The sequence below is a fragment of the Vanrija pseudolonga genome, chromosome 4 (genome assembly GCF_020906515.1).
Source record: "Vanrija pseudolonga chromosome 4, complete sequence".
Classification (NCBI taxonomy): domain Eukaryota; kingdom Fungi; phylum Basidiomycota; class Tremellomycetes; order Trichosporonales; family Trichosporonaceae; genus Vanrija; species Vanrija pseudolonga.
Window position 1 is genome coordinate 2,719,130 of NC_085852.1, and position 25,220 is coordinate 2,744,349.

At 58.6% G+C, this 25,220-nt stretch overlaps 11 protein-coding genes across 12 annotated transcripts; 6 read left to right on the top strand and 5 right to left on the bottom strand.

The window, feature by feature from the left end:
- Positions 1 to 623: 623 nt before the first annotated feature.
- ACU-7_1 (Isocitrate lyase) lies at positions 624 to 2,758 on the top strand. Its single transcript, XM_062772897.1, has 2 exons — positions 624 to 867; positions 1,132 to 2,758. Exons 1-2 carry the CDS (start codon positions 805 to 807, stop codon positions 2,686 to 2,688), a joined length of 1,620 nt encoding a protein of 539 aa, XP_062628881.1. The 5' UTR covers positions 624 to 804; the 3' UTR covers positions 2,689 to 2,758.
- Positions 2,759 to 3,168: 410 nt separating this feature from the next.
- ADI1 (1,2-dihydroxy-3-keto-5-methylthiopentene dioxygenase) lies at positions 3,169 to 4,077 on the bottom strand. Its single transcript, XM_062772898.1, has 6 exons — positions 3,980 to 4,077; positions 3,785 to 3,938; positions 3,674 to 3,747; positions 3,571 to 3,635; positions 3,446 to 3,521; positions 3,169 to 3,378 (listed from the first exon to the last, which is right to left on the bottom strand). The coding sequence occupies exons 1-6, from the start codon at positions 4,006 to 4,008 to the stop codon at positions 3,225 to 3,227; spliced, it is 552 nt and encodes a 183-aa protein (XP_062628882.1). The 5' UTR covers positions 4,009 to 4,077; the 3' UTR covers positions 3,169 to 3,224.
- Positions 4,078 to 4,389: 312 nt separating this feature from the next.
- On the top strand, positions 4,390 to 6,439 carry svkA_1 (Serine/threonine-protein kinase svkA; the record flags this gene model as incomplete). Of its 2 annotated transcripts, XM_062772899.1 has the most annotated exons (11): positions 4,390 to 4,588; positions 4,625 to 4,668; positions 4,706 to 4,869; positions 4,909 to 5,059; positions 5,096 to 5,400; positions 5,438 to 5,728; positions 5,768 to 5,847; positions 5,888 to 6,008; positions 6,055 to 6,182; positions 6,223 to 6,356; positions 6,402 to 6,439. In XM_062772899.1, the coding sequence occupies exons 1-11, from the start codon at positions 4,494 to 4,496 to the stop codon at positions 6,437 to 6,439; spliced, it is 1,551 nt and encodes a 516-aa protein (XP_062628884.1). In that variant the 5' UTR covers positions 4,390 to 4,493. The 2 variants fall into 2 exon arrangements, with proteins under 2 accessions (XP_062628884.1, XP_062628883.1); XM_062772900.1 differs by having other exon boundaries at positions 5,438 to 5,847.
- A 677-nt stretch (positions 6,440 to 7,116) lies between these two features.
- On the top strand, positions 7,117 to 9,150 carry Os10g0370000 (putative protein phosphatase 2C 71). The gene is made up of 3 exons (XM_062772901.1): positions 7,117 to 8,480; positions 8,530 to 8,796; positions 8,834 to 9,150. The coding sequence occupies exons 1-3, from the start codon at positions 7,359 to 7,361 to the stop codon at positions 9,113 to 9,115; spliced, it is 1,671 nt and encodes a 556-aa protein (XP_062628885.1). The 5' UTR covers positions 7,117 to 7,358; the 3' UTR covers positions 9,116 to 9,150.
- On the bottom strand, positions 9,125 to 10,837 carry MTM1 (Mitochondrial carrier protein MTM1). The gene is made up of 5 exons (XM_062772902.1): positions 10,469 to 10,837; positions 9,990 to 10,413; positions 9,748 to 9,950; positions 9,576 to 9,701; positions 9,125 to 9,532 (listed from the first exon to the last, which is right to left on the bottom strand). Exons 1-5 carry the CDS (start codon positions 10,668 to 10,670, stop codon positions 9,156 to 9,158), a joined length of 1,332 nt encoding a protein of 443 aa, XP_062628886.1. The 5' UTR covers positions 10,671 to 10,837; the 3' UTR covers positions 9,125 to 9,155.
- A 348-nt stretch (positions 10,838 to 11,185) lies between these two features.
- Positions 11,186 to 12,147, top strand: LOC62_04G006337 (uncharacterized protein). Its single transcript, XM_062772903.1, has 2 exons — positions 11,186 to 11,536; positions 11,604 to 12,147. The coding sequence occupies exons 1-2, from the start codon at positions 11,265 to 11,267 to the stop codon at positions 12,052 to 12,054; spliced, it is 723 nt and encodes a 240-aa protein (XP_062628887.1). The 5' UTR covers positions 11,186 to 11,264; the 3' UTR covers positions 12,055 to 12,147.
- Positions 12,148 to 12,177: 30 nt separating this feature from the next.
- On the bottom strand, positions 12,178 to 14,872 carry GLX_2 (Aldehyde oxidase GLOX). Its single transcript, XM_062772904.1, has 4 exons — positions 14,472 to 14,872; positions 13,846 to 14,415; positions 13,716 to 13,792; positions 12,178 to 13,678 (listed from the first exon to the last, which is right to left on the bottom strand). The coding sequence occupies exons 2-4, from the start codon at positions 14,389 to 14,391 to the stop codon at positions 12,304 to 12,306; spliced, it is 1,998 nt and encodes a 665-aa protein (XP_062628888.1). The 5' UTR covers positions 14,392 to 14,415; positions 14,472 to 14,872; the 3' UTR covers positions 12,178 to 12,303.
- A 2,012-nt stretch (positions 14,873 to 16,884) lies between these two features.
- BQ2027_MB3374 (putative methyltransferase Mb3374) lies at positions 16,885 to 17,948 on the top strand (the record flags this gene model as incomplete). The annotated part of the gene is made up of 4 exons (XM_062772905.1): positions 16,885 to 17,015; positions 17,056 to 17,436; positions 17,476 to 17,841; positions 17,889 to 17,948. Exons 1-4 carry the CDS (start codon positions 16,950 to 16,952, stop codon positions 17,946 to 17,948), a joined length of 873 nt encoding a protein of 290 aa, XP_062628889.1. The 5' UTR covers positions 16,885 to 16,949.
- Positions 17,388 to 20,768, bottom strand: SPBC16H5.12c (putative protein). The gene is given in 13 exon segments (XM_062772906.1): positions 17,388 to 17,433; positions 17,473 to 17,841; positions 17,889 to 18,310; positions 18,348 to 18,461; positions 18,501 to 19,114; positions 19,125 to 19,195; positions 19,233 to 19,334; positions 19,371 to 19,506; positions 19,553 to 19,673; positions 19,721 to 19,809; positions 19,907 to 20,262; positions 20,302 to 20,407; positions 20,484 to 20,768. The coding sequence occupies 11 exon segments, from the start codon at positions 20,617 to 20,619 to the stop codon at positions 18,089 to 18,091; spliced, it is 2,067 nt and encodes a 688-aa protein (XP_062628890.1). The 5' UTR covers positions 20,620 to 20,768; the 3' UTR covers positions 17,388 to 17,433; positions 17,473 to 17,841; positions 17,889 to 18,088.
- Positions 20,769 to 21,631: 863 nt separating this feature from the next.
- On the bottom strand, positions 21,632 to 23,405 carry SPBC409.08_1 (putative MFS-type transporter8). The gene is made up of 2 exons (XM_062772907.1): positions 23,101 to 23,405; positions 21,632 to 23,046 (listed from the first exon to the last, which is right to left on the bottom strand). Exons 1-2 carry the CDS (start codon positions 23,358 to 23,360, stop codon positions 21,723 to 21,725), a joined length of 1,584 nt encoding a protein of 527 aa, XP_062628891.1. The 5' UTR covers positions 23,361 to 23,405; the 3' UTR covers positions 21,632 to 21,722.
- Positions 23,406 to 24,251: 846 nt separating this feature from the next.
- Positions 24,252 to 25,135, top strand: LOC62_04G006342 (uncharacterized protein). The gene is made up of 3 exons (XM_062772908.1): positions 24,252 to 24,367; positions 24,631 to 24,848; positions 24,905 to 25,135. The coding sequence occupies exons 1-3, from the start codon at positions 24,276 to 24,278 to the stop codon at positions 25,018 to 25,020; spliced, it is 426 nt and encodes a 141-aa protein (XP_062628892.1). The 5' UTR covers positions 24,252 to 24,275; the 3' UTR covers positions 25,021 to 25,135.
- Positions 25,136 to 25,220: the final 85 nt, after the last annotated feature.

Below are 25,220 nucleotides of genomic sequence, written 5' to 3' on the forward strand. Positions count from 1 at the left end.
TGACCAGACAACACATAGGTACAGGCGACGTTGGCTTACACTCATGAGAAGCAGAGGCGACTATGCCAGAAGCATCGTCATCATCATCAGCACCACCAGCAGCACGGTGCAGGTGACACACGGACGGTTGATGGGCGTGCGAGACGACAACACCGGCAACTCCAGAGCCAGCTGGGTTGCAAGTCTGGTTGCCTAATAGCACCTTGATGCGGCGGCTTGCTTGGCTTTAGAAGCTACGAGTCGATTCAAGGTCTTATGGGACCCGAAGTGTATTACAGACCCGTCGGACGCGGGTGTTTGGCCGATTAAAACCACCCAATGACGACGGCCGCACTTGGGACAAACTGGGCCCACTGTGGGCGGCGCCGATCATGCGTAGCAGTGCGTTCGGCAGTCGAGTTTGAATTCCGGTGCACGCGATGGTGGTCTCGCGTTGTGAGTGGGCAGCGGGGCAGAGAAGTCATGACAGGGCAAAAAGTCGAGAGTGAGCCCGCCGCCGCATCAGGAGAGAGAGAGAGAGAGGTGGCCGGCCGGTTGCCGGGTGCTAGTCGTAGCCGGGCCTAGGCGGGCGGGCGCCCAATTCCAGCACCAACTCCCACTCATCCGACCTACCTTGGGTCCAGCTGTCGTGGTGCCGACCGGCCCAACTTTGGCGCGCATCCCCTCCTCCCATCGCATATAAAGATACTAGGCCGGCCAGCCCTACCCCCTCTTCCTGCACCACACCCCATCACCACACCCAGCACTTTACGCTAGGTATCTACTGCCCCATCACACCTAGACCACCCAAAACTACTTGAAACAATGTCCCAGGCCGAGGTCAAGGCATTCCAGGACGAGGTCAAGGCCTTCGAGGCCTTTGCCAAGGTGAGTAGTCACCGCACACGGCCGCGTCGTCGCTCCCCCTGGTGGTCCTTGCTAGAGGCTAGAGGTGGTGGTCGTGATTGAGTTACCCATTGCAATCGATGTGCAACGAGGCCCACATTGTTCGTGCAATGAGCCGTAATCACAATCCCCACCCTACGTCTCCCTCCATCTCGGAGGGCGGACGCCACCTCGGAATGGCCACATCGGGAGCCGACAGCCTTGTCGGAACCAGACAAAGAAGCTTGTTACTGACCCTTGTCCCAGCAACCTCGTTTCGCTCGCACGGTCCGCCCCTACTCGGCTGCCGATGTCGTCTCGAAGCGCGGCACTCTCCCCATCGCCTACCCTTCGGACGTCCAGGCCAAGAAGCTCTACAAGCTCCTCGAGTCCAAGGCTCGCGGCGAGGGTGGTGGCTGCACGGCCACCTACGGCGCCCTCGACCCTGTCCAGCTCACCCAGATGGCCAAGCACCTCGAGACCGTCTACGTCTCGGGATGGCAGTGCTCGTCGACCGCGTCCAGCTCGCTTGAGCCCGGACCTGATCTTGCCGACTACCCCTCCAACACCGTCCCCAACAAGGTCGCCCAGCTCTTCACCGCCCAGCTCTACCACGACAGGAAGCAGCGTTTCACTCGCACCAGCGCCATCGCCAAGGGCGAGAACCCCGGCCCCGCCATCGACTACCTCCGCCCCATTGTCGCCGACGCCGACACCGGACACGGTGGTCTCACTGCTGTCATGAAGCTCACCAAGATGTTCGTTGAGGCTGGCGCTGCTGGTGTTCACATTGAGGACCAGGCTCCCGGAACCAAGAAGTGCGGTCACATGGCCGGCAAGGTCCTCGTGCCCATCTCGGAGCACATCAACCGTCTCGTTGCCATCCGTCTCCAGTGCGACATCATGGGCACCACCAACCTTGCTGTCGCCCGTACCGACTCTGAGGCTGCTACCCTCATCACCTCCAACATTGACTCGCGCGACCACGCCTTCATCCTTGGCTCCACCAACGCCAGCCTCGAGCCCCTCGTTGAGGTCATGTCCGCCGCCGAGGGTGCCGGCAAGACCGGCGCCGTTCTCCAGCAGATCGAGGACGAGTGGATCAAGGCCGCCAACCTCCAGCTCTACAGCGACGTTCTTGCCGCTGCTCTTAAGCGTGAGGGCAAGAACCCCGCCCAGTTCCTCAAGGAGGCCGAGCACGCTTCCAACAAGGAGGCCCTTGCTCTCGCCAAGCGCCACGGCCTCCAGTCCGTTCCCTTCTGGGACTGGGCTGCTCCCCGCACTCGTGAGGGCTACTACCGTTACCGCGGCGGAACTCGCTGCGCCATCAACCGTGCCATCGCCTTCGCCCCCTACGCCGACCTCATCTGGATGGAGACCAAGAGCCCCATCTACGCTCAGGCCAAGGAGTTCGCAGACGGTGTCCACGCCGCTGTTCCTGGCCAGTGGCTCGCCTACAACCTCAGCCCCTCGTTCAACTGGGACGCCGCTGGTCTCGGCCCCAAGGAGATGAAGGACTTTGTCTGGGCTCTTGGCAAGCTCGGCTTCGTCTTCCAGTTCATCACCCTTGCTGGTCTCCACTCCAACGCCTACATCAGCGACCTCTTCGCCCAGAACTTTGCCAAGGACGGAATGAAGGCCTACGTCGAGCTCATCCAGCGCAGGGAGGCCGACATTGGCTGCGACGTCCTCACCCACCAGAAGTGGTCGGGCGCCGACTACGCCGACGCCCTTCTCATGACTGTTACGGGCGGAGTTTCAAGCACGGCAGCTATGGGCGCCGGGGTCACCGAGGACCAGTTCAAGAAGAAGAGCAAGCTGTAGAACAGCCGTGTAAAAGCAATCAGCAGTTGTGTAGTTTTTTGTGGTCCTTCATGCAATCATTAGCATCGTGTCGACGACGATCACTGCCACAGTGCCACACTGGAGGTCACGTGATACTTTTTCAGTCTGATTACGTAACCATTACCCAGACTCGCTTTTGTCGTAGAAGTCGAAGAGAAGCCAACCTTTCGTTGATGTATGCATCCATGTGCGCCGTCAGACTCATACCCAGCCCGTGTACCACGTTCTATATGCCTTTCTAAGCCCTTCTCGTCTGATGACAGTTGGTTGTCCAAACCTCGGAACGATTTGTCAAAACGGCGACTGCCACTCCGACACAACAATGTTCTATGGATGATGCCCTCGTGGACTTGTGGACATGATGGAGGGAACTGGGTACAGGCCGGCCCTCATAAAGCACCCAGTCCCAAGATAGACGCCAACTCCGCTGGCCACTCCTGCATCACGAGCCATCACGAGCCATTTCGCACTTTTATACATGAATAAAACCTAGGGCGTTACGTCTCAGTCGTCGTCTACGCCGTAATGGCGTCGAGGTACTCCTTCCTGGCAGGGCGCTCCTCAGTGGTGTCGTCGGAGCGCGAGTAGGGCGTCCACTTGGGCTCGTCCTGGAAGAGGCGCAGAGCGGTGATCGTGTTGCGCTCGTCGACGGTGAAGCGGTGGTAAATGCTGGGAAGCGGGGTTAGTCCGCCGACTCCAGACGCCGACGCCCTCGTGCGCCCCCCTTCTCACTCACCCAGCAGGAATAACGATCAGGTCGCCCTCCTCCACAGCGATGCGCACCCACTTCTTGTCGAGCGCACCAGCACCACCTGTCCAAGTCAGCAAGAGCCCACGCCAAAGCCCGGGGCTACCACCTACCGCGAACGTCGAAGAAACCCGAGCCGCCGAGGATGTAGCGGATCTCCTCGTCCTCGTGAAGATGCCTAGGGTGTCAGCATTCGGAGCTCTACACCCCACTCACTCGTCAAAGAAGGAGCGGATCTTGTCCTCGTACGCCGGGCCGAGGCCCTCGGGGGTGACGGTGATCTGGTCGCGCTGGACATTAGCCATGGCCAAGCACCCGGCACCTCACGTTCTTGTACGAGCGCTCCTTGGCAAACTCGTCAATGTCGCCCTTCCACTTGCCAGCGGCGTCAACAGGGATTGACCTGTAAAAGACGCCGAGGTGGGACAGGGTGCTGAGAGAGACCTCCTCTCCCGAGTCGTGGGCGAGACGCTGGTCGCCACTAGGTTGTTAGCAATGTGTGTAGAGTGACCATCGGCTCACGGGACGTCGTCGTAGTAGTAGGCCTTCATTGCGGGGTGATGAGGTGTAATAAGAGGCTGGAGAGTGGCCAACACAGAGCTTGATATAGATCAGTCGACGACGGCCTTGGCCCTCCCTGGCCACCTGGCCTGAAACTAAGAGTCAGCACGTCAGATTGCGATGGCGACCACGTGCGAGGCAAGGTCATGTCCGTTTGGCATCATTACAAATCCAAGTCTAATCGGGTCTGAGCGGGGTTAAACCCCTAATAGCGGGAGTAAATTGAGACCCGACCTCCACCCACTGACGCGGCTGTTATCTTTGACCTGACTGACTTTTGACGCCGCCGCCGTCGCCGGGCCAGGGGGCTTGGCTTGATCGAACCAAACATTACACCTCGTCACTTTGATCGCTCTTGTCATCAAACATCTTGCTGCTGCAATCTACAATCAAGCTCGCTGGATAGCACATTTCGAGTGCGTGCTTGGTAGACATCAACCCTTGCACTGCACCAGTCCTTTGATCCACACCCACAATGCTAGCACTACCACAACCCACCATCGATCAGTCATCCGCATACACCTTGCTGGAGAAGCTGGGCACGGGCAGCTTTGGCACAGTATGGAAAGCGTGAGTAGCTTGCAACATACAGAGTTGACATTCCAGGGTCCACAATGTCACCGAACAGGTCGTGGCCATCAAAATGATCGGTGAGCGGCCAGGTGTCGACAATAGGCTAACCTGCAGACCTCGAGTCGACCGACGACGAGATTGGTGAAATCCAGGCCGAGATTGCCCATCTTTCAACCTGCTCGTCAGACCAAGTGACTCGATACTACGGCAGCTTTGTCAAGGGGTACCGACTGTGGATTGTCATGGAGTATCTGGGTGGTGGAAGCTGCCTTGATCTGGTGAGGAAGGAGGTGTAACCTTTACTGACAAGACCACAGCTCAAGCCAGGCGTATTCACAGAAGAGCAAGTCGCCATTGTTTGCCGCGAGCTCCTCGTTGGACTAGAGTATCTCCACTCGGAAGGAAAGATTCACCGTGATATCAAGGCTGCCAACGTCCTTCTTTCGGAAAATGGAGAAGTCAAGCTCGGTGGGTTGGCTTATAGTTCAACACGCTGACAATCAGCCGACTTTGGAGTTGCGGCACAGCTGTCGTCGCACAAATCCCAGCGGCACACCTTTGTGGGAACGCCATTCTGGATGGCCCCAGAAGTGATTCGCCGCGATGGATACGACTCAAGGGCCGATATTTGGTCCCTCGGCATCACTGCCATGGAGATGGCAAAGGGGGAGCCGCCGCTGGCCGAGTTCCACCCCATGCGAGTCCTCTTCCTCATCCCGAAGGAGAAGGCTCCAAGGCTGAAAGGGGATCAGTGGAGCCAGGACTTCAAGGACTTCATCGCGGCCTGCCTTCAGAAGGCACCGGAAAGTGTACGTCTACAACGGTAGTTCCCCTCCTGACCCCCAGCGTCCGACCGCCCACGATTTGCTGCAGCACCCCTTCATTCGCTCTGCTCTCCCAACCACCCGCCTGAGGCCCCTTGTCAAGCGCTACGAGCTGTTCTGTCACCGTAACAACAAGCCTATTGGCTCCATTAGGCTGCCTGGAACGGTTGTTGGGCAGCCCGTGCGCGCGGAATGGGACTTTGACGAGACGATCCGAGGAACGATGAAGGGAATGCCTGTCAACTTGGATCTTGCCTCGTTGGACAGGACCCCAGATGAGCCCTCAGACGATCAGAGACACACGGGTTCCCTCGTGAGAGCTCGTCATTTGGATCTGCCTGACGTGACGCAGTCTGTCTCGGAAGAGAACGCTCCAACATTGAAGGCCGATAAGGCCGGCAACCGTCCCCAAGCGCAGGAATTTGGCGAAAGGTACGTTTGACGGGTATACCTCAGCCGCTGACATGGGTAGCACGTCCACCGTGCGTCGGATTCAGAAGGACAATGCGGCGTTGCCTAGTCAGTCTGGGTCGTCTCAACGCGAGGCAGGCAGCGCGCTCGTCTCGGAGGCAGTGTTCCCGGTGCTGGATGGGGTATGTGGCGGTATTGGCTTGATGGCCCTCTCAGCTGACGTTGCAGCTTGGCGAGCTTCAGTCCAGAGACAAGGACGCGGTGGATCTTCTCCGAACAGGTTTCACCGCTCTTGGAAGGAATAACCCCGAACTCGTCTTCCGCATCGTCACGGGGGTCATGGACGAGATCCAAAGGTAGGTCGGGGGAGTAGGTGTGTTGTTCTGACTTGCGCAGCAGCAACAGCGCTTCTAGCATCCTCAACAACACACCCGACCTTGACCGCTCCAAGAATGAGAAGCGCCAGGCTACCGCCAAGTCGGATTTGATTCTTGAGCGGGGCCCACTTGCCGACCTACTATACCGACGTTGTGGGTTGTTTGGTTGTCACCACCTCTGATTGCTGACCTGCCCAGGGCTGGATGGCGCTCGGTTACATGCTGGGGCTCCTTGAACGCATTGATTGTTGTTCAGTTGACCCTGCCACGATTGTAAGAAGCATATAGGAGCCCTCCGCTATGCAGGGTTCATTTGGTATTGTTAGATGCATGAATGCAGTTGATTCCCCCGCAATGCGTTACCGTTGTCGTCCGCCTCTTCGGCTCTAATCTCTCACATGACGACAGTTGGGGGTTGCGGGAGCGGCAACGTCCGAGAGTGCGGATCGGAGGCGCGGGGGGGATCGTTTACGTCGTTCAAGGTCGACGTCGTTGTTGGTCCTGTTTTGGGTGTGTGACTGACTCTGTTTAGTAAAATCTGGCTTGCGACTTGATGCCGCGCGTGGTCGGCAGCGGCAAACGGCAGTTGTGCCCTCGTCCGCCCCCCCGCCCCGTCCGCCCACTTTGGCCATAGGTGGGTGGCGGCGGGCAGTGGGGCCTTTTTGCGTTTACGCGGCAGCCAGCGGCCAACGGAGGGGTTAGGGGGGGCTAAATGCGTGTGGATGCAGACGCGCGGCAACGGCAATGGCAGCCAACAGCGGCAGGCAGGTTTGTGTGTGTGTGCCTGTGGAGGCGAGAGGCAAGGGGGAGCAGCAGGAGGGGGTAGACGGAGAGGGCGAAGAGTGCCATGCAGTCATGATCCTCGTTGTTGCCTCTCAAGTGTCTGTCGCCTCTGGCTCGTGGCTCGCTTGCAGATTGTTGCTTGCCATCTGCCCTGCATTGCTTGGCTCTCGTCGCCCATCCTCTTCACCCCCCCTCCGCCGCCGTTCCCATAACGTCACATCATCCTTGCACTTCAACTCATTCCTCTTTTCATCATCCATTCATACACCCACCACATCATCATTGCTTACGACGACGACCTAGACTGTTGATCGCCATCCGGCTACGTGCATTCTCCCCCACTAGCCATCACGGCCAGTCTGTTCGGTCAACATGTCAAAGCCAAAGCCAGGTCTCGGCAAGGGCCTTGCCAGGACTCTTGTCCACCCTGTCCCAACAGCACCATCAGCAGCCATTCACCACCCGATAGCCTTGCCACCATTGGCATCGTCCAACACGACTCGAGTATCGTCACTCTCGGGCCCACGGTCGTCGCAATGGCCGTCAGCCGTCGTCCCCAACCATATGGCCTTGTTGCCACTATGGGATGCTCCACAGACCGAGCTTGGTCGCCGGTCGTATGTCACCGCGGCGTCCCCGCTCCGTGCCTCTGTCGATACCTCGACCTCGACGCCTTCATCGTCGAGTTACTCGTTTCCCCAGTACCTTCCTCCTTCCTTGTTGTTTGACCGCCCCCGACCACCATTCAACGATGTTCACCTCCCACCGCCTCCCCCGCTCCCGACAGCCGCTGTGCTGCGAGCCCCATCACCCCCTCATCCCGCCAAACAACCCCGTCCCACTCAGACGCACACAGTCTTGTCACCAACCCCGCAATTGAACAATGGCCCTTCCCCCTCGCCAAGTCCGCCCCTTACTTATCTCGGGATTAGACCAGACCGCGTTGACATTCACAAGACGGCGCCAATACCCGATCCAAACAACCTCACGCTCTACTCGTCAAACTTGATCTTTCACTTGGGAGCCAGTGGATCAGCCAAAGAGAGGTTTCCTTCCCCGCCGTCTAGAGGACGTTCCCAGACACCTCCGCCTCCGAGGCCTCGGTCTTTCCCTTTGCCAGACATTACGCCCCCGACAGCCTTGCATTCGACGGCAGTAGGCGAGGACTCGTACTTCGCCCGAGTTGACGGCGTCTGTGTGGCCGATGGTGTTGGGGGATGGTCGAGGTCGGGTAAGGGGCCAGCAGATGCCGGCCGGTGGAGCCGCCTTCTCACCCACTACTGTGAAGAAGAGGTGGCCCGCTGGTGGGCCGGCGCCGACGATTACATGACTTCCGACGATGATGCCTCGGGGTGGGCAGCCCGGGCATGGAAGCGTGGAGCCGAGTCCGAAGCAGGAGGCACAGCAGCAAGCCGCCGACACCGCCGACCTCTCGACCCCGTCGAAATCATGCAGAAGGGCTATGAGAAATGTCTGTCGTGCGCGGCCGCAGAGGTACGTCGTTTGGTGCGGTATTTGTGTCATTCGCTGACGTCTGCCCTAGGGAATCTATGGCTCGTCGACGTGTTTGCTGGCTCTCCTTCACCACTCGACTCTGCTCGTGGCCAATCTCGGCGACTGCAGCTTGCTGGTGATCCGCCGGGGAGAGGTCGTGTTCCGAACCTCGGAAATGCAGCATGCCTTCAACTTCCCTCTGCAGTTGGGGACCCACTCTCGCGATGAGCCCATGAAGGACGCCAAGCGATATGATTTCACCGTCGAGAAGGAGGATGTTGTTATTGTCGGTAGTGACGGGCTCATGGACAACTTGGTGAGTCGTCGCCACCCGCCACGTCTGACCGCTCCAGTTTGATGAGGATATCCTAGAAACGCTTCAAGAGTTTTCGACACCTTCCCAGCCATCATCACTGCCGCCATTCTCGCCTCAAGTGGTATCCGAGGCGCTGTGCAACAGGGCGCGCGCCGTTTCCGAGCAAACCACCGCAACTACACCTTTCATGATTCGGGCGATTGAAGAAGGCATCGACTTTGTCGGTGGCAAGAGAGACGACATTTCAGTTCTCGTCGGCGTCATTGGCGACCGCGACCGCGACGGGTTGAACATGACACTAGACGCAGGAGTTCTCTAGATGAGTTGTATGATGCATTGTGTTGTTGTCTATAAGGAGTTTAGGCCCTCGGGCTTCCCAGATACCTGGAAACACCTTCGTAGCATGCGATCATCAAGCCACAGGCAGGGGCAATTTTGCCGCATCGTGGCACGACGCCAGCGAAGAGCGCTTGCCAGCCTTCGGTGCGGATGACGTGTAGTGCAAGTGGGAATGTGCTGGCGCGGTGGCGAAGAGCCTCTGGGGAGCAATCCTTGGATGGGGTGAAGACCTGGCGACGAGTCTTGAGGACGTCGAAAGGCTGGGTGAGGAGGGCAGCGACCGTGCCGCTGAATGCGCCGGAACAGAACGAGGTGGCAATGGGGGAGAGGGGAGGAAGGACGGACGAAGGCGAGCTGAGATGAGCCTTGGTCATCTCGAAAAAGGCCCAGTAGATTCCTGCCAGAGTCAGACACGTCTTGCAACCCAACACCGGACTTACCTGAGAAGGGCACATCTCGCCACAGTGTCGGGCCGAGGCCGCGCCAGAGGACACTTGGACCTTCGTGGCGGACAAGTGTGGCCATTTCCTTGCCAGTGGAGGCATATGTTGGTGATGGGTGTCCAGCTAACAAGTCAGCAACGGCGCTGTTTCACGCATACACCAAACTCACGCGCTGGAAGCGCCTGGAGTCGCGTACGGAACATCTCAATGGGCGAGATGATGGTCGCGCTAAATGTCCGCGCCAGCGAACCCGCGACAAGTGGTGCCGGCGTGAGGGTGGCAGATGGGGCATCGGTGAAGACTGGAGACAGCCTCTTGAGAAGATACTCGTATCCCAGCATGTAGATGGCAGAGGAGGGGATGGACATTGTTCTGCCATGTTAGCTCGCTACATCCGACTATGCCACTCACAGTGTGGTCCCCACACCCTTCCACAGTCCTCTAATGCCCGTCTCACGACGAACTGCCGCAATCTCGCTCCAGAACCCCGGTGACGATGGCTCCGCTCGTGGTGTGCCTCTTGGCAGCGACAGCGTCCCTCCTGGTCCCAGAATGCCACGCGACATGGCCTCCTCGAATGTCATGGCCTCGCCCCAGATACCCGCCCACTTGGAAGGGTGGTAGCAGCCGGCTGGGGCAGCCACGACAGGGGTGATCCGAACTTGGGGCGGAGCTCCGGGAAGGGTCGACGAGGCACATGTTACCGACGTTGCTGCTGACGTTGCTGCTGACAGTACTGGCGTTTGGCAGCACTCTACCGGTGGGGGAAAGAACTTTGGTCGTAGTGACGGCTGAACTGTTTGTAAACGGGTCTTGAGCACGTCGAATGGTGTCACTGCGGGGCGGACATGTCAGTGCACAATACACTGTGCGCATGGGGACCAACGTACTGAGCAGACTTGTCGCCATGGCGCCCGTCATGGCGGCGGCAGCCTTGGCAGTAAAGGCATCGACTCCGCCGCCGCCACGGTCCGGTGCAGCGGACGACTGCAGAGGTCGCTTCGAGGGCCCAGCTTCGGGCCACTCGTACTCGCCACCGAGGTCCTCTTGTGCATCGGGCAGCAGTGGAATGTCGAGGTCTGGCCGTCCCATGGTGTGCGCAGGCCGGTCCAGGTGGTGAAGGGGGAGGGGAGGAGGGGAGGAGAAAGGAGTAGTGAACAAGATGTACGAGGTGATCAATCAAAAACACGAATCGACGGTGACTTGCCGACAGAGTGGAAATGCGAGTATAGTGGAGGTCGATGTCGATGTGCCGAGCCGCGCGTGTCGCCGTGGTGTCCTGCCTACCGCCTGCTTGTCCTAGTTATCGGAAATCTGCCAGGCGCCAGACGATTGTCGTCCTCGCTCAACTTCGGCCGGCCGCACGGAACACTCGGCGGGTACTACTCGACATTTGCCACGCGAGCAACCTTGTCCCCATTACTTAATCCGTTATCAATCCAAACAATTACGTGTTGTAATTCAAACTTGCTCCTTCGTCCCATCAGTTGGACCACCATTGTTGCTTTAGACGCGTCACGCTGCGCACCCACCAGAGCGCACTGACTGCCTGCTGCAAGTCGCCCCGCACGCCCGCCCACCCACGCTCACACCCACTCCCCCTTTCACACCTCCCCTTCCACTCCACTACTCATCTCGCATCATCAACCAGCATTCGTTTCCATTTCAGCATTGCATTCGACATCCATGGCTGCCCAGCCCGCAAAATCGCCACGGGCGCCACTCGGCGAGCTCCCCTTGGCGGCATTCGCGCCACCCCTCCACCACCTGAACGCGCCTCCTTCGCCAGTCTCCCTGCCCGGAAAGCGTGGCCCCCCAACAGATACCAACGGTGATGCTGTGGCCTCGGCGACCCCAAAGCGACGGGTGTATGGCACAATAGCGGAGCGCATTGTCACGCTGGATACCGACGACTTGGGCACTGGCAAAAGCCCTGCTCGCAAGCTGTTCGCTGAGCGGTAAGTAGTTGTTGTTGTGTACAAACAACGAGGTGTGTGAGAACCGCCGGCTGATAGTTGTTTCCAGACCAGCCCCTGCCTCCACCCCATCCGTTTCCACTCCCGTTTTCCTGGTGCCCTCCCCGGCTCTTGCATCTTCTTCCCGTCGGCGCCCGTTACTGCAGCCTGTGCCCATGACCGTCGAGCCGGCCTCGACGCAACCAGACGTTCACGATGTCGGGTTTGTCATCTTCTCCGACGAGTATGCCCTCCCTCGTCCCCTCCCGCCTCAATCGAGCTCGCACAGCAGCCATTCAGTGGAGGAGAGCAACGATGAGAACGCTGCACCAGAGCGCTCACTGCCGACCGTCCCATTACCAACCACGCCAAACACTGCGCGCCGGATTCGCGCCTTTGAACGGAGCAGACTGGGAGTTGAGATTGTCTCAGCTTCGAGATCACCACCCTCGGACGATGAGCCGCCGGCCGTCTCATCGAATGACAAGGACGCGTTGAAGCGTGAGGTGGACACTGTATAGGCTTCTGCCACCCCCTCACCTCACGCCGCCTTCGCTTGTACAACCTCACCATATTCCGACCATGTACCTCTATAGCCATCCAATGTCCCTTGCATGAAACTTGACGTGTCGCAAAGAGCATCGCAAGGAGTGACAGTTGTGCATTGTGCGGTAGTATTAACGTTTGAATCACATAAGATGAAGATGCAGGGGAACCCATGGAGAAGACATGTTGTTTGTGGGGTGCTTGAACAGCAAGGTATTTGGGTTTTACGACCAGAGCATGGCGCACAGAGCAGCCACAGCGACGGTAAGAGTCGCGGGGATGCCAACGGTCGTTGCAGACGAAGGACGAGCTGCAACGACACCCGCCGAGGCAACGGGTGGCCTTGGCGTCTCCTCCACAAGCGAAGCGGACACTGAGGCAACGGGCTCGTTGGGTGCGGCGACGAAGACCTGCGACTGGGGGAGCACAGTAGCGGCGCCAATAGGCTGAGTACCAATCTGGCCGTTGCCAATAACAACAAGCTCGCCCTCGGAGGGGATCCCGTTGACCACGAGGAAGATCATGGCGGGACCGGGGGTAAAGATGTTGGGGTTGATGGGCATCTGGCCGACCGTGAGGGTGACCTCGCCAGTGGCATTGATGAGCGAGTAGGAAGTCTCAAGCTCAAGGTAACGCTGTCCAAAGTTCATGCCGTGGGTGCTGAAGCCCGTGCGGACGACGGCGACCTTGATGGTCGATGGGTCAACACCAATCTGGGTAAAGTTGAGGGTCCAGGCATCACCGCCGTACGAGAGAGACGATGGGAAGGGTGTGGTCGGGATGGGGCGGGGCTGGTTGTACCACGTAGGGTACCACTTCTCGACCGAGTACTTGGTGCCCCACTGAACGTTGGTCACATCCTTGTTGGGGTTGCTTCCCGAGACCAGGACGGAACCGTCAGCAAGGAGGATGGCAGTCGAGTGGTACATGCGCTCCTCGGAGCTCGCCGAGAGACCGTCGCGGTTGAACCGCGAGCCGGCAGGAGCGTTGGGGTTGTAGATGACAGGCATGTAGACGGGGTGCTGGCCATAGCTCTGGCCAAGAGAGTAGTGGTCATCACCGTAGCCGGCAGTGCCCATGCCAACACCGTTGCCGAGCCACATTGTTCCGTCCGGGAGGTAGACAAACGAGCCCATGCAGCGAGGCTCGGGGAGCTTGTCATCGTCGGTGTAGACGGGGTTGGCGTCATCTGGACGGATACGAACGCAGGTGTTGTCGGCAACAACGGCGGTGACGTTGAACATGGCGCCACCGTCGGTCGACTTGCTCAGGTCGGCAGCGGAACCGCCGCAGAACAGAATCTCGGCCGAGTAGCCGTTCTGAGGCGTAAGAGGGAGCATGGCAGCCGCAGCCGAAGCTGGGTAGACACGCTGAGCATAGGGCATGTCCTGGAGCGGAATCTCCTGGCGGACCTTCAAGTCGTAGAGGATCGTCTTGTACGCGGCCTGCAGGAACAGCTTGCCGCTGGGAAGAAGCCATGTCAAGGGGAAGAGGTTGACGGGGACAGTGGCGTTGAGGAAGTTCATGGGAATCGCACCCGAGGACTGCTTGGGCCAGTACTCGTACGAGGGCTCGTTCTGGGCAAAGGTAGACACATAGCTGAGGTTGTCAGAAAGGTCAAGGGACCACCGCTTACCCTCCGTTGTGGTCGCCGCCAAGAACGATGACCGAGCCGTCTGCAAGGCCCTCAATGGTAGGGTACCAGCGCTTGGCCTGAGATAACAGTCAGCGCCACCCCGCACGGTGTTATAGCTTGATATACGCACGGCCATTGTCAGTGAGTTACCACCCTCGTACCATGGGCAGGATCCGTCGTCGCAGGGAGTCATGAGACGGATGGCGGCGCCACCGTCGGTGTTGGTGTAAGGGTTTGTGCCATTAGGGTTGAGGCCCTTGTCGTTGACGGCGACACCGCCGTACGTGACAGGCTGGTTGCCACCAAACACAACCCAAGAGCCGTTGGCCACGGAAAAGCCACCTGCGCAAAAGGTGTTGGACGTGACCTCGATGGGAATGGCCTCGTTGGTTTGCAGGTTGTAGGTGGAACCCCAAGCCGGGTGGGTGACGCCGTTGGTGGTGACGGTCATCGAGTTGTTCTCCGACTTGTCGAGGATGAAGACGGTGTCCTTGGTGCCCAGAAACATCATCTGCGCCGAGACACCAGAGTCGCCGACAATGTCAAAGCCACCGGCGGGAGCCTTGGCCGCCGCAGCGGCCGCTGCCCTCCGCGCAATGTCGCGATGGCCGTGGGATGATCTTGGGCTAACAGCCGCCGAGGCGGCAGTGGCCATCAAGACGAGAGAAAGGAGCATGTTGGGATGGAGGGGGGGTGGGATCTGCCGGTCCAAGTCAGCAAACATTCCAGCCAACATTGGAGCACTGCGCGGCGCACTTAGGGATAGAGTGTTTGTCTAATACTGCACACAGCACAAAAGCACGTTCTGGAACTGTTAAAGAGAGTGTCGGTACACGCCAGCTGTCGTCCGGCGACACTGCGTGGAGTTGAGGGGGGGGAGGCGAGTCGAGTCGTAGAGAGTGTCGAGGGCGTTCGAGTGGAGAGAGGAGTTGGGAGGAGGAGGGCGACGACGACGCGACACTTCGCACTGTTTAGTTGGTGTTTAAAAGAGAGTGTGATGTTGATCAAAGAGAGAGAGAGAGAGGAGTGGGACACACGAACGGCTTGTAGGTCTTGTTCGAGCGTGCCCGCTTGTGGATTGTGAGGAGAGCGGATGGGGGAGGGGAGGGGTAGGACGGGGCGCGGAAGGGGGTTACGACGAGCAAAGCGGACCTGCTTGGCTCAAGGAGACCCAACAGGTTGTTACAGCGACCACTCTTGGTATCTTGGGTCATGGCTGACGGAGGACCCTTGCAAAGTGACAACGGCCGCCCGCAGCGGTTGCTGCTCGTCTGCCCTGTCGTGCGTGCTGCTGCCCGTCAAAGACAGCCCAGAGAAGTGTGGCGCGGCGGCGGGGCGTGACGCGCCTGTTCCCTTGCGCCTCTCTCTCGGCCGACGCTGCTGCTGCTGCACAAGACCCTGCGTCAACATGTATCCCTCCTCGTCCTCGTATTCGCTGTCCCGCGTTCCTCCAAGCAGTGTTGCCCCTTCTTGCCGGGTTTCGTTGTTGCAAAAGACCCTGATGGCAAGTCTGAACGGGTGGGTAAACGACGCGCCATGCCGCCACGGGCAACAACCGCGTGTTTTGATCGAAACACCACCCAGCCAGCCCTTGGTTGTTTAAACTTCCCTGAACCTTGAACCCGCGTCGCTTTTTCATCCAACACTTCTCTCGTCTTGTGCCCCCCCCGCCGTCCGTCCGGGATCTCTACTTTGCAAGGCACCACACCGAGAGCCGTCTGAGACGCGTCCCTTCGTTCCCGGTAGTGCACACGCGCGCTCCCCTCACCACCCCCCACCCCTGCAACTACGTAGCCGCTCCCCTGCCCACCATGGTCCTGCACTCTTGGCTCACTCTTGGGTGCTTGATCCACCTTCCTCCAGAACCACCAGGCAGGTAGATCCTGAGGACGTCCGCGTCGCTCACTCTTTGCAGCAAACGACGTAGCCGATGACGACTTGAGCCAAAGTAAGAACACTACGCAGCAGCAGTCTCAATGTCTCAATTGAGGGGTGTCTATTATCGTCGCTCAACGAGGCGACGCGCAGTCCACAGTCCTCATGGTGCCACTGTAGGCACTTTCTAGCCCTGCAAGCACTGCCCTCGTCACGCTCCAGGCTCCCAATGTTACCACCACCACTCGGCCGCGACCGAGACATTATCAATTCACCAATATGGTGCCGTTTAGGAGTGATTGCCCGCAAGTACCTCATAAGGCATCCCAGTGGATTAAGAATAGAGCGGGCCATGTGCTACTACCATACTAACCTATCACACCCATCGCCGAGAAGCATTAGTTTGCATCGCATCGACGGCAAACGGGTTGACGGGGAAGGGAAAGCATGCGCGTACGGGTTCACTCCTCAGGAAGAAAGTCACTCAGGCGCCACGAGGCGCGTCAACAAAGAGGACAAACACTCACATCCGCTCTTGGCATGGACCTGCCGAGACGGACAAGTGAACCATAACCAGGTCATCCCTGCACCCGCGGCCTCGGCGCCGCTCATCAACGACGGAGTGGCTGGCTAGCCCGCCCGCATACACGTATCCCGAGGATAAACAAACAAGAGCACAGGTTCTGGTTGGAGGAGTGCGAGTGGATAAACAAGAGTGGAAGCGGGCGGACGCGTTTGATGTTTTGCTCTGACCATGTTCACCTGGCGTGGGTTCCTGGCACCGAGCACACACTTGCCCATGACGACAGCGGGGCTAGCTGGCTGCGCTAGCTGGGCCACACGGCCACCCACCACCTTGTCGCGTGGCACTGACATGAGCACCGACGAGCACTCGAGCACGCGAGCACGAAAACCACTCTTGCTCCCACGTTGTGGAGATTGCCTGTGCTCCAAGGAAATGTTCGGCATTACAAGGTGCGAGCTGCTCGACTGACTGGACTGCGCGCATGGTCGTCGCGTGAGCCTCTCGCTATTGTCGCGTCGATAGTAGTGCCGAGTAAATCCAGTCCTAAATGGGGGTGAAGCGAGCAGGTACGACCTCGGAGACGTCCGACATTGTCAATGACGTCTGGACCTGACTGGCCTGACCGCATTGCTCACTGCGTCTATCGGTCGTTGATCGGACCATCGACTTCCCCATCACATCCACCTCACCTCACGCGTCGGCTCGTTGGCGAGCGAGTATAATAAAGCCGCAACGGACACTGTCTGCTCGCCATTCTTCTCCGACCCATGCTCCTGGCCCGCTCGTTACACCTCCCGAGAACAACGAGAGCAGCAACCTCGATCAGTATCAGAATGAGCTCTACTACGCAAGTGCACGGAATCGCTGCCAGCGGTTTTGCCGAGGGGACAAACGACCTCGTGCGCAGACCGTGCTGCGTGCATCCCACTGACAGTGCAGTATGATCGCGCGCGCCCTTCGTACCCGCCCAACGCGCTGCAGCACATCTTCAAGGCCGTCGGCGGTAAGCCTGGCGGCACGTACATCGAGCCCGGCTCCGGCACGGGCATCTTCTCGCGCCAGGTCCTGAGCCCCCCGACGCCCGAGTTCCCCGCGTTCAAGCCCAAGGTGCTCGTCGGCGTCGAGCCGAGCGCGGGGATGCGCGCGGCGTGGGATCGCGGAAACGCAAAGCTCCCAGCCGCAGCTCTCGCCGGCGTCGATGCGCGCTCTGTCGACGGCGGGTTCGACGACTACTCGCACACCAAGCTCGACAAGGGCTCCGCCGACGCCATCTTTATTGTCCAGGCATTCCACTGGTGTCAAGACTATGAGAAGGCTCTGGTTGGTAGCGTGGTCCGTGGAATGAACTAACCTCCGCAGCGCGAGGCAGCAGCCTACCTCAAGCCCGGTGCACCGCTCGTCATCCTCTGGAATCTCGAAACGAAAGACGGATATCAAGGACAGGCGCGCGAGTTCTACCAGCCTTATGATCTGGGAACGCCACAGTATTACCGCATGCGCTGGAGGGCGATGGAGGACACCCCGGCCTTTACTGAGCTCTTCGAGCCTCTCGAGGAGACCAAGTTCACGTGGTCAAGTCCCGTAACTGAGGATGGCGTCGTTGACCGCATCCTCTCCAAATCGTACCTCACCGAGGCCCATCTCAACGGAGACAGTAGGGTCGAGTTTATCAAGGGGCTGCGCGAAATCATCCGCAATGGGGACAAGGACTGGGTGGACAAGGAGGTGTGTGTCGCCGCACTTCCGGCCGCCTGACCACTGACCCCTCGCAGAACGGAGTGTTCCAGTGGAAGTCCGACACCGACGTGCTCGTGCTCCGAAAGAGACAGTAAATGACACACCCCCACTTCACTGGCGGGTGAAGCGGGCCCTTCATACGGACGAGAAATTTTACGACGGTATATACAATGCAAAGTATTGGGGGGAGGGGGAGTCTCGCTGAATATTGTGAACAGTCTTACTCTTTATAAATCTACTTGTCGCTGCTCTTGGCCTCAGGCTTGGGCGTGTCAGATTTGGGTGTGTCGGTTGGCTTGGCGCTGTCCTGCCTCACGGCATCCTTGGATGATGAGCTACCTCCACGAATGGGGCGGCCTCCACGTCCGCCGCGCGAGGCACGCGCCCCACGGTCCGCATTGAGGTTGCGCACGGGAGGGTTGGACATTTCCACAGTGATAGGCGTCTCGCGGATGGACTGTGCTGTCAGTGGTGGAAAGGCTTTGGAGACGTACTCCAGATGGGTGGGCCTTGAGGGTCTCCTGCAGGTCGGTCTCGTTGGCAAAGTCGACATAGCAAAAGTTCTTTTGGCGGCGAGTCTGGTCATACACGAGCTTTACGGTCGTGATCTGCAGGGTCTTAGTACAACGTCCCCACTACACTCTCACCTTTTCAGACTCGGGGCCGAAAAAGGTTCGGATCTCGGCCTCCGAGGTCGGGTTTGGCAGTCCCTTCAAGTACAGGGAGAAGCGCTTGGGGGTAGCGGGCCCAGTCTTGTGGACCTCAGACTCTTCGGCATCGCCCTTCTCGCCATTGGCACCGCGCTTGCCCTCCTTTGGCAGAGAGACGGAAGCGACCTGAGGTGTGCCCTTGTTAGACTTGGCGGGAACGGGCGACTCGCGACCCTTGGAGTTGGGCTTGGTATCAGGCTTTGTGGAAGCCGCTGGGACCGTTGTTGGGGCAGCCGCAGAGCCGCTTCCACGCTGTGACCGGGGCAGATGCTCAGCCTTGACTGGCGCCGGCAGAGGCGACGTCTTGGCAAGCGAAGCAGCCGGTCCCGCGGGAGACGAGGCCTTTGCGGGCAGCTTCGGGGCACCAGCGGCGGTAACAGGCTTGGTAGGCACAGATGCTGGGGTAGACTTGGAGGCATCCGCGGTCGTCGAACGAGGTGGCTGTGCCAGGGGGACAACTGGAGGAGCAATGGGAGCAGCTGGTGCTTGGGGAGCCTGGTTGGCACGATGAGCAAAGTTGAGGCCTGCAATGTCAGTCTCAATAGTTACAACTGCGCTCACCGTTGCTCCTCGTCTCGGCGGAGACGCGCCCATCTGTAATAGACAGGAGGAGATGGCCGCAGAGCGCGTCACTGGGCGTCAGCATCGTATTCCTTCCGGTTCACTCACGCAAGGACCCAGTGCCAAGTGTTGGTCCAGCTGTTGTCGTCGTTTGTGGGAATCTTCTGCACCATGGCAAGAACCTTCTTGAGCAGGATACGCTGCGTCTCACTGCTTGGTCAGCACGCCTCTAGCATTTCAACCTACTTCAGGCTGCCCTCCACCCGGTCCTTGACCACGTCGTAAACAGAAATGAAGCTGTCACGGGCCTGGACAAGCTTGTGACGGTAAGAGTCAAAGTCGCCGTAAACAGCAAAGTCGTTCAATGAGGCGGGGTAGCGGACTAATCGGTCAGCCGACATCCCATGGGCTGCCCGAAGATAGCTCACAGTGAAGGCCACCAGAGATGGTCAGGTCGGCCTTGATAGCCAAGGCCAAGAGCGAGAGCAGGCCTGTCCTGCTGACCGGAGCGGACGTGATGAGCAGCCTCGTCTCGGTCTGGTCGTACAGCTGCAACGCGTCAGCCATCATGTCCGAGCCACAGGCGGACCACTCACCCTCTGGGCAGTGTCGACCAGCTCGCCCAGCTGCAATGCCGTGGTCCACATGGTTCCCTGTCCTCCAGCAATGGTAGCGAATCCCTCGCCTGCGCAACGTTAGCAACAGAGTCAATGAGTCGCGTGAGGCCGTACCGTTGTCAACTGTGGATGTCAGCTTGTCCCTTCCTGTCAACAACTACTCACACATCTTGTGGAGAGCAACAGCACCACCCAGGCCAAACAGCCTCAGCTTGAGGCCAGCCGTCTCGATAAGAGGAGAGTTGACCTCGTCGATGACAGTCAGGTTGTGGACCTCGTACTCGCCAGTCCTAAACTTCTCAACGATTCTGACATCCTCAATCAGACCCCAGACCGTGTAGACGGGCACGGGGAAGGTGATCGCGCCCGAGAGAAGGTGAGGGAACTGAGAGAGGGGGAAGTGAATCGATGAGCTGTTCAGCTGGCTGATGAGAGCTGATCGGCCGGCGGTGATCCCAAGCAACTGGTTACGTGTCGCTGGAGGGATGAGCGGCGAGTACTGCAACAGGTGACGCAGGATCCTAGCAGCGTTAGCTTTCGCCATGCAGGGTCCTCCTCACTTGTCACCCATCCGCTCCAACGAGTCCGCGTTCAGGAAGCCAAAGTCGCCCGTATGAATGACGGCCGTCGCTTCATGCTCTCGGATCAGTCGGTTGAGCTCATGGTCTGTGCGAAGGGGGAGGGAGGAAGGATGGTCAGTGCAATGTTCGGCGCTGCAATGGTAGCGAATGTGACGACTCACAGTCACCACGAATGTCGGCCACGCAAAGGATACGCGAGCCATTGCCTGGGAGGATGACACGGGTGGAGGGCGTGTTGTTGGATTGCTGGCCGTGCTGAGAAGAGCCGCCGTTGGCCGTGGAGGGAGCTGGAGTCATGCCTGCAGTCGTGAGGGATGGATGGATGCGATACAGTGGAAAGGATGGAAGTCTTGAGAAACGGTTGCTAGACTGTCCACTGATGGAAGAGTCGAGAGAAGGAAGAATGGAAGAGTTGAGACGAGAGGTTTAAAGAAAGATGACGAGGTGGAAAGAACGGCGGGGGCGGGCAAAAGGGCGTGTAATGTTGAGTTTGTGTGGGCAGGGCGGCGCGGCGGGGGGTGAGTGGGGTGGTGGGTGTAGTGTGGTGTGCGGCGTTGCAGTGTGCTGGAGTGCGTCGGCTCGCTGGAATGAATTGAAAAGTCGAGTGATCGGCAACAACAAAGCTATTACAACTATTTTGATTCCGCTAATGGACACTGACAACAATAGAAACCATCCAGTGGCGTGTGGGTTGCCGCAACCGCCCCCCGTTCGCACTGCTGCACACTTGAAGCAGAGTGCCCGTGCTTGTATAACGAGGAATCCTTGTCCTTCTCAGTCTAGACCCCTCTGTAGATCAGCCTATCACAAACGCAGATTGACAGGGGTGTGCCACGCCGAATGGCTGCTACCGAGGGGCGTTGATCTTCCTACACTCTCACATGCCCGCAAGGACCCTAAGACTTGACCCTCGACACCTTGCACATTCAATCTCAGTGCTTCAGGGGCAAACAATGCATATATCAAAGACACTCGTATGGTAGACGCAAGACAAAGAAGAAGCACACACACAACTTTATTACGTAATGGACAATCACCTGTCCTCACACGACCCACGGCGCCCATTGTGAAACCTTGTGGATGCATACAAGAGCTTCTCCCTGTGCCCGAGCGTCCTATATAGCTCAAACCGCATCAAACCTGCCGACAGCGGGCGGTGGCTTGCCTGGGTGGCGCGGTCGTGAGCGCACGGTTCGTATGGTTTTGTTGTGGCAGTGCCAAGTCGAGAGAACTCGCACCAACCACTGTGTCCTCCTGTTCTTCGCTAGGCAACGTGCTGAAATCAGACTGTATGCGATTAAGATGTACATCCTGTATGATGATCTATTCTACTATAATCTAGGTGTAAATGCAGATGCAAATGTGTGTTGTAGGTAGATGGTAGAGCACCCATCGTCCTCTTAGTCGCTCTTGGTGGCACGGGTGGAACGCGCGCGGATTGCGCCTCCCTTGAAGAAGAAGAAATAGGGGATGGGGCCGATAATGACACCAATACAGGCGAGCATGAGACCGGCGTACTGGAAACCGAGGTGCTTGTAGCAGATAGTGATCCACATGGGAACACTGGCACCAATGCAGGACCTCATAAAGGTCTTGGCAGCGACGGCCGAGGCGGCAAAGTTTGAGTACGAGTCAACGATGTAGCTGTTGGCACTGATGTAGATGACGACCATGGAGAAGCCGAAGAGGACACCTGCGGCACAGGGACCGACCCAGCTGATGCCTTTGTACGATGTGAAGGCGAAGATGAACAGGGAGATCGGCATGAAGAGGCAGCCAAACATCATCATGTAGAGTCGAGCTTCGGGGACCTGCTTGCCGTGCTTCTCGCAGTGCTTCTTGTAGAGTTGCTCCTGAATAGGCATGACGCACATGGCGATGAGAATGCCGAGGATGATGGAAACAAAGGAGACACCAGTCATGCCAATGTTCCAGCCGCGAATCTGCTCAAAGGCGATGGGGAAGGCAAAGAAGAGGCCGTAGAGGAGCGAGTAGATGAATGAGAGGTAAAAGGACATGAAGAGGATGATGGGCTCCATGACCATTAGGATGAAGGGACGGTACATGGCCGTCTTGAGGCGCTCGTTGAAGGGAACCAGGTCGAGATCGTGCTTGGAGATGTAGACGTCGGTGTTGTTCTCCTTGTTGAGGCGGGCGGCCTTGCGACGGAGGATGATGGGGGCAAAAGTCTCGGGCATGACGAGGGTGAAGAGGGAGACTGCGCCAATAAATCCGAAGAGAACCCAGTAGATGTTGCGCCAAGTGTGCGTCTTGAGCGCGATCCAACCGCCAAAGAGGGGGCCGAGGCAGGGGCCCATGAAGAGAGTGCACGAGAAGATGGCCATGGGAACACCACGCTCTTCGACGGCCCAGATATCGGCGATGGAGCCACCGACGTTGGTCATGGGTGCGGAGGAGACGAGACCGGCGATCATGCGGCCAGCGAGCATGGTGGCAATGTTCTTGGCGAGGGCCGAGGGGAGGGTGAAAAGGAAGTACAGCGAGAGCGAAATGGTGTAAACCCACTTGCGGCCGATGATCTCGGAGAGGGGCGCGAAGAAGAGGGGGCCGACGCCAAAGCCCAGGACGAAGAGGGCAATGGTGAGGAAGATGACCTCGTCGGAGACCTTGAGGGTCTCGGCAGTGCCATGGAGGTCACCAGTAGGCATTGCTGATCCGAGGGCGACGGCGAGACAAAGGGCAGCGCAGCCGAGGGTGACAAACCTGGTGACAATGTAAGCTTTCTGGAGTGTGGCGGCCCGGTCGGAGTAGACTCACCACTTGCGTCCCTTGCCCCACGAGCGCGGGTCCTCCTTTCTTGAATGGTCAAAGTCGACAATGATGCGACCGCTGACCTTGTCGGCCTTTTCACCCCCGGCGCTCGCGAGGGTGTGCTCGTCGACCTCGGTGGGCTGGCGAGCGTGGGACATGCGGGAGAGGGAGTTGGCGAGCTCCACGCCCTGGTCTTCCATTGCCTCCTCCTGGGCATTGGTGAAGATTGGGGGCTGGGCGAATTCTGCTTCTACTGGCTCGATCATTATGGTGTGTTGTTATTAGTGTGGCAGGGGGGGGGGGGGGGGTAATCAATGCTGATGAGGTGGGAAACCAACTAGCTGGGGAACATGGCCAGACCACGACGCTCGTCAGTATATGTATCAGTATCCCGTTGGGTGTGAAAAGCCATTGAATGCAGCACGACGGAGTGTCCGATGGCTTAGGCCGCTAGTAACCGTGCGGATAGACGGCATGGTGAGTGTGATGAAGCATGAATGCGCGTCGACAACCATCCCGTTCATGTCCGCGGGGCACTTTGGCTCGGCAGAAGTGCTAAAATACCACCCACGTGAATCCGGCTCGAGTGCCGCCGCGGACGACGCTCGGCCGTTGGGAGCTGGGCGGGGGAAATTAATGACGTGTGTGGCCGTATCACGGATAATTTATTGCGTGTGATACTTGTATCACTCTACAACACTATCGCGGACCTCTCCTAGCTCTGCGAGCACTTGTGCTGCTTGGAATGCGGGGCGAAGGGGCGGGCTTCACCCTGAGACAGAAGAGGAACCCAATCTCAACCGCTGGGGACTATGGACAAGATGGCGGCCCGCTTAGGTCCGCGCTCAGAGGCTGCGTCACTGGGTACAGCTCAACCGGCGCCGAGCGTACGTTGTCTGCTCTTGGCATGCGATCAGTGACACTAGGGTACTCTGCAGTGACGACGCGTCGAATGCAGTAAGCCCGACGGTGTGCTCACTCGAGCACAGTTGTCATTGTCGTCAAGAAGCTTGGAAGGAGGCTAGTGCCACTCTGATCAACCACGTGTCGTTGTATTATGTAAGTGGATGACGTTGGGTAACGCGCACGTACCAAGTCGCCTCCGACGTCACGTCTCATTGTGCGATCGATCGACGTCTGAGACCAACCAACCAACACACCATCGCACTTCTTACACGTTCATGCAAAACACCCTCAGACGTCTAGCAACGATGGCCAGCCAGAACCCCACCTACATCTACAAGATTCTCCCCTCGGCCACCGTCGACTCTCGGTGAGTAGTAGTGGCTGCTTCGGCCCCGGCGCCCTGCCGGACGCGCATTGTAGGATCTCCGGGGGACCTGACCGCGTCATCGCCGCCCCGTGGTGGCGGAGACGAGTGCTGGCGCTGGGCGCTGTTATCAGCAGAGATCACTCCGGAGGGAATGATCCGAAGTTGATCAGGCGGTCCCCCTCATCAGGTCGATGACGATGGCCAAGATCTTTGCATGCGCATCCCAGCGCCATCTCGGGCTAGTTTGAGCTGACCGAGTCCAGCTTCTACTTCCCCACCCCGATTCCGTCCTCGCACGAGTTCTTCCTCTCCGAGCTCGACTCGAAGGACGGCTTCGTGCACCTCTCCACTGCGCAGCAGGTCCCCGGCACCCTCAAGCGCTTCTTCGCCGACGCTGAGCAGGTCGCCATCCTCCGCATCGAGTATGCGCGTCTCTCAGCCTGGAAGCGCGTGAGGTGGGAGCAGGCCGGTAACGGCGAGTGTGAGTACCACAGATGGCGATGTATTGGACTGAGCTAGTACTGACCCCTGGCTCAGCCTACCCCCACCTCTACGCTCTCCTCGAGGGTCAGGACATTGACAGCTACAAGGAGATCGAGCAGGGTGGTGACTGGGACAAGGCTCTTGCTGCCGTCAGCAACTGGCTTGTTTAAGTGTTTGGCTGTTGCTGCGCCTTGAAAGAAGCGAAAGAAGCCCGGTTCTTGCCCAGAGGCAAGCTGCCCTGGGTCTCCGTACACGCGAGTAGTGATGTTAAACATGAGAATATTGCTGGACTTGGTTGCTGTCTCAACGCCAGGAGAGCGAAGGTTGCACTGGTGGAGGATCATCATCATCATATGCTTGGCGTAGCGGT

Excerpts from the sequence above, each read along its gene's own strand:
- ACU-7_1 (XM_062772897.1), top strand. The coding sequence starts at position 805 with ATGTCCCAGGCCGAGGTCAAGGCATTCCAGGACGAGGTCAAGGCCTTC. Across the intron at positions 868-1,131 it reads CCTTCGAGGCCTTTGCCAAG|CAACCTCGTTTCGCTCGCAC; the intron begins GTGAGTAGTCAC and ends CCCTTGTCCCAG.
- ADI1 (XM_062772898.1), bottom strand. The coding sequence starts at position 4,008 with ATGAAGGCCTACTACTACGACGACGTCCC. Across the intron at positions 3,748-3,784 it reads AGGAGCGCTCGTACAAGAAC|CGCGACCAGATCACCGTCAC; the intron begins GTGAGGTGCCGG and ends GCTAATGTCCAG. Across the intron at positions 3,522-3,570 it reads GGGTTTCTTCGACGTTCGCG|GTGGTGCTGGTGCGCTCGAC; the intron begins GTAGGTGGTAGC and ends TGACTTGGACAG.
- Os10g0370000 (XM_062772901.1), top strand. The coding sequence starts at position 7,359 with ATGTCAAAGCCAAAGCCAGGTCTCGGCAAGGGCCTTGCCAGGACTCTT. Across the intron at positions 8,481-8,529 it reads TGTCGTGCGCGGCCGCAGAG|GGAATCTATGGCTCGTCGAC; the intron begins GTACGTCGTTTG and ends CGTCTGCCCTAG. Across the intron at positions 8,797-8,833 it reads ACGGGCTCATGGACAACTTG|TTTGATGAGGATATCCTAGA; the intron begins GTGAGTCGTCGC and ends TGACCGCTCCAG.
- MTM1 (XM_062772902.1), bottom strand. The coding sequence starts at position 10,670 with ATGGGACGGCCAGACCTCGACATTCCACTGCTGCCCGATGCACAAGAG. Across the intron at positions 9,951-9,989 it reads AAGGGTGTGGGGACCACACT|AACAATGTCCATCCCCTCCT; the intron begins GTGAGTGGCATA and ends CTAACATGGCAG. Across the intron at positions 9,533-9,575 it reads GCGAGATGTGCCCTTCTCAG|GAATCTACTGGGCCTTTTTC; the intron begins GTAAGTCCGGTG and ends TGACTCTGGCAG.
- LOC62_04G006337 (XM_062772903.1), top strand. The coding sequence starts at position 11,265 with ATGGCTGCCCAGCCCGCAAAATCGCCACGGGCGCCACTCGGCGAGCTC. Across the intron at positions 11,537-11,603 it reads CGCAAGCTGTTCGCTGAGCG|ACCAGCCCCTGCCTCCACCC; the intron begins GTAAGTAGTTGT and ends AGTTGTTTCCAG.
- GLX_2 (XM_062772904.1), bottom strand. The coding sequence starts at position 14,391 with ATGCTCCTTTCTCTCGTCTTGATGGCCACTGCCGCCTCGGCGGCTGTT. Across the intron at positions 13,793-13,845 it reads GTAACTCACTGACAATGGCC|GCCAAGCGCTGGTACCCTAC; the intron begins GTGCGTATATCA and ends CTGTTATCTCAG. Across the intron at positions 13,679-13,715 it reads GGCGGCGACCACAACGGAGG|CTATGTGTCTACCTTTGCCC; the intron begins GTAAGCGGTGGT and ends TGACAACCTCAG.
- SPBC16H5.12c (XM_062772906.1), bottom strand. The coding sequence starts at position 20,619 with ATGACTCCAGCTCCCTCCACGGCCAACGGCGGCTCTTCTCAGCACGGC. Across the intron at positions 20,263-20,301 it reads TTGGAGCGGATGGGTGACAA|GATCCTGCGTCACCTGTTGC; the intron begins GTGAGGAGGACC and ends TAACGCTGCTAG. Across the intron at positions 19,196-19,232 it reads ACTTGGCACTGGGTCCTTGC|TGACGCGCTCTGCGGCCATC; the intron begins GTGAGTGAACCG and ends GCTGACGCCCAG.
- SPBC409.08_1 (XM_062772907.1), bottom strand. The coding sequence starts at position 23,360 with ATGATCGAGCCAGTAGAAGCAGAATTCGCCCAGCCCCCAATCTTCACC. Across the intron at positions 23,047-23,100 it reads TGGGGCAAGGGACGCAAGTG|GTTTGTCACCCTCGGCTGCG; the intron begins GTGAGTCTACTC and ends CATTGTCACCAG.
- LOC62_04G006342 (XM_062772908.1), top strand. The coding sequence starts at position 24,276 with ATGCAAAACACCCTCAGACGTCTAGCAACGATGGCCAGCCAGAACCCC. Across the intron at positions 24,368-24,630 it reads TCGGCCACCGTCGACTCTCG|CTTCTACTTCCCCACCCCGA; the intron begins GTGAGTAGTAGT and ends GACCGAGTCCAG. Across the intron at positions 24,849-24,904 it reads GCAGGCCGGTAACGGCGAGT|CCTACCCCCACCTCTACGCT; the intron begins GTGAGTACCACA and ends CCCCTGGCTCAG.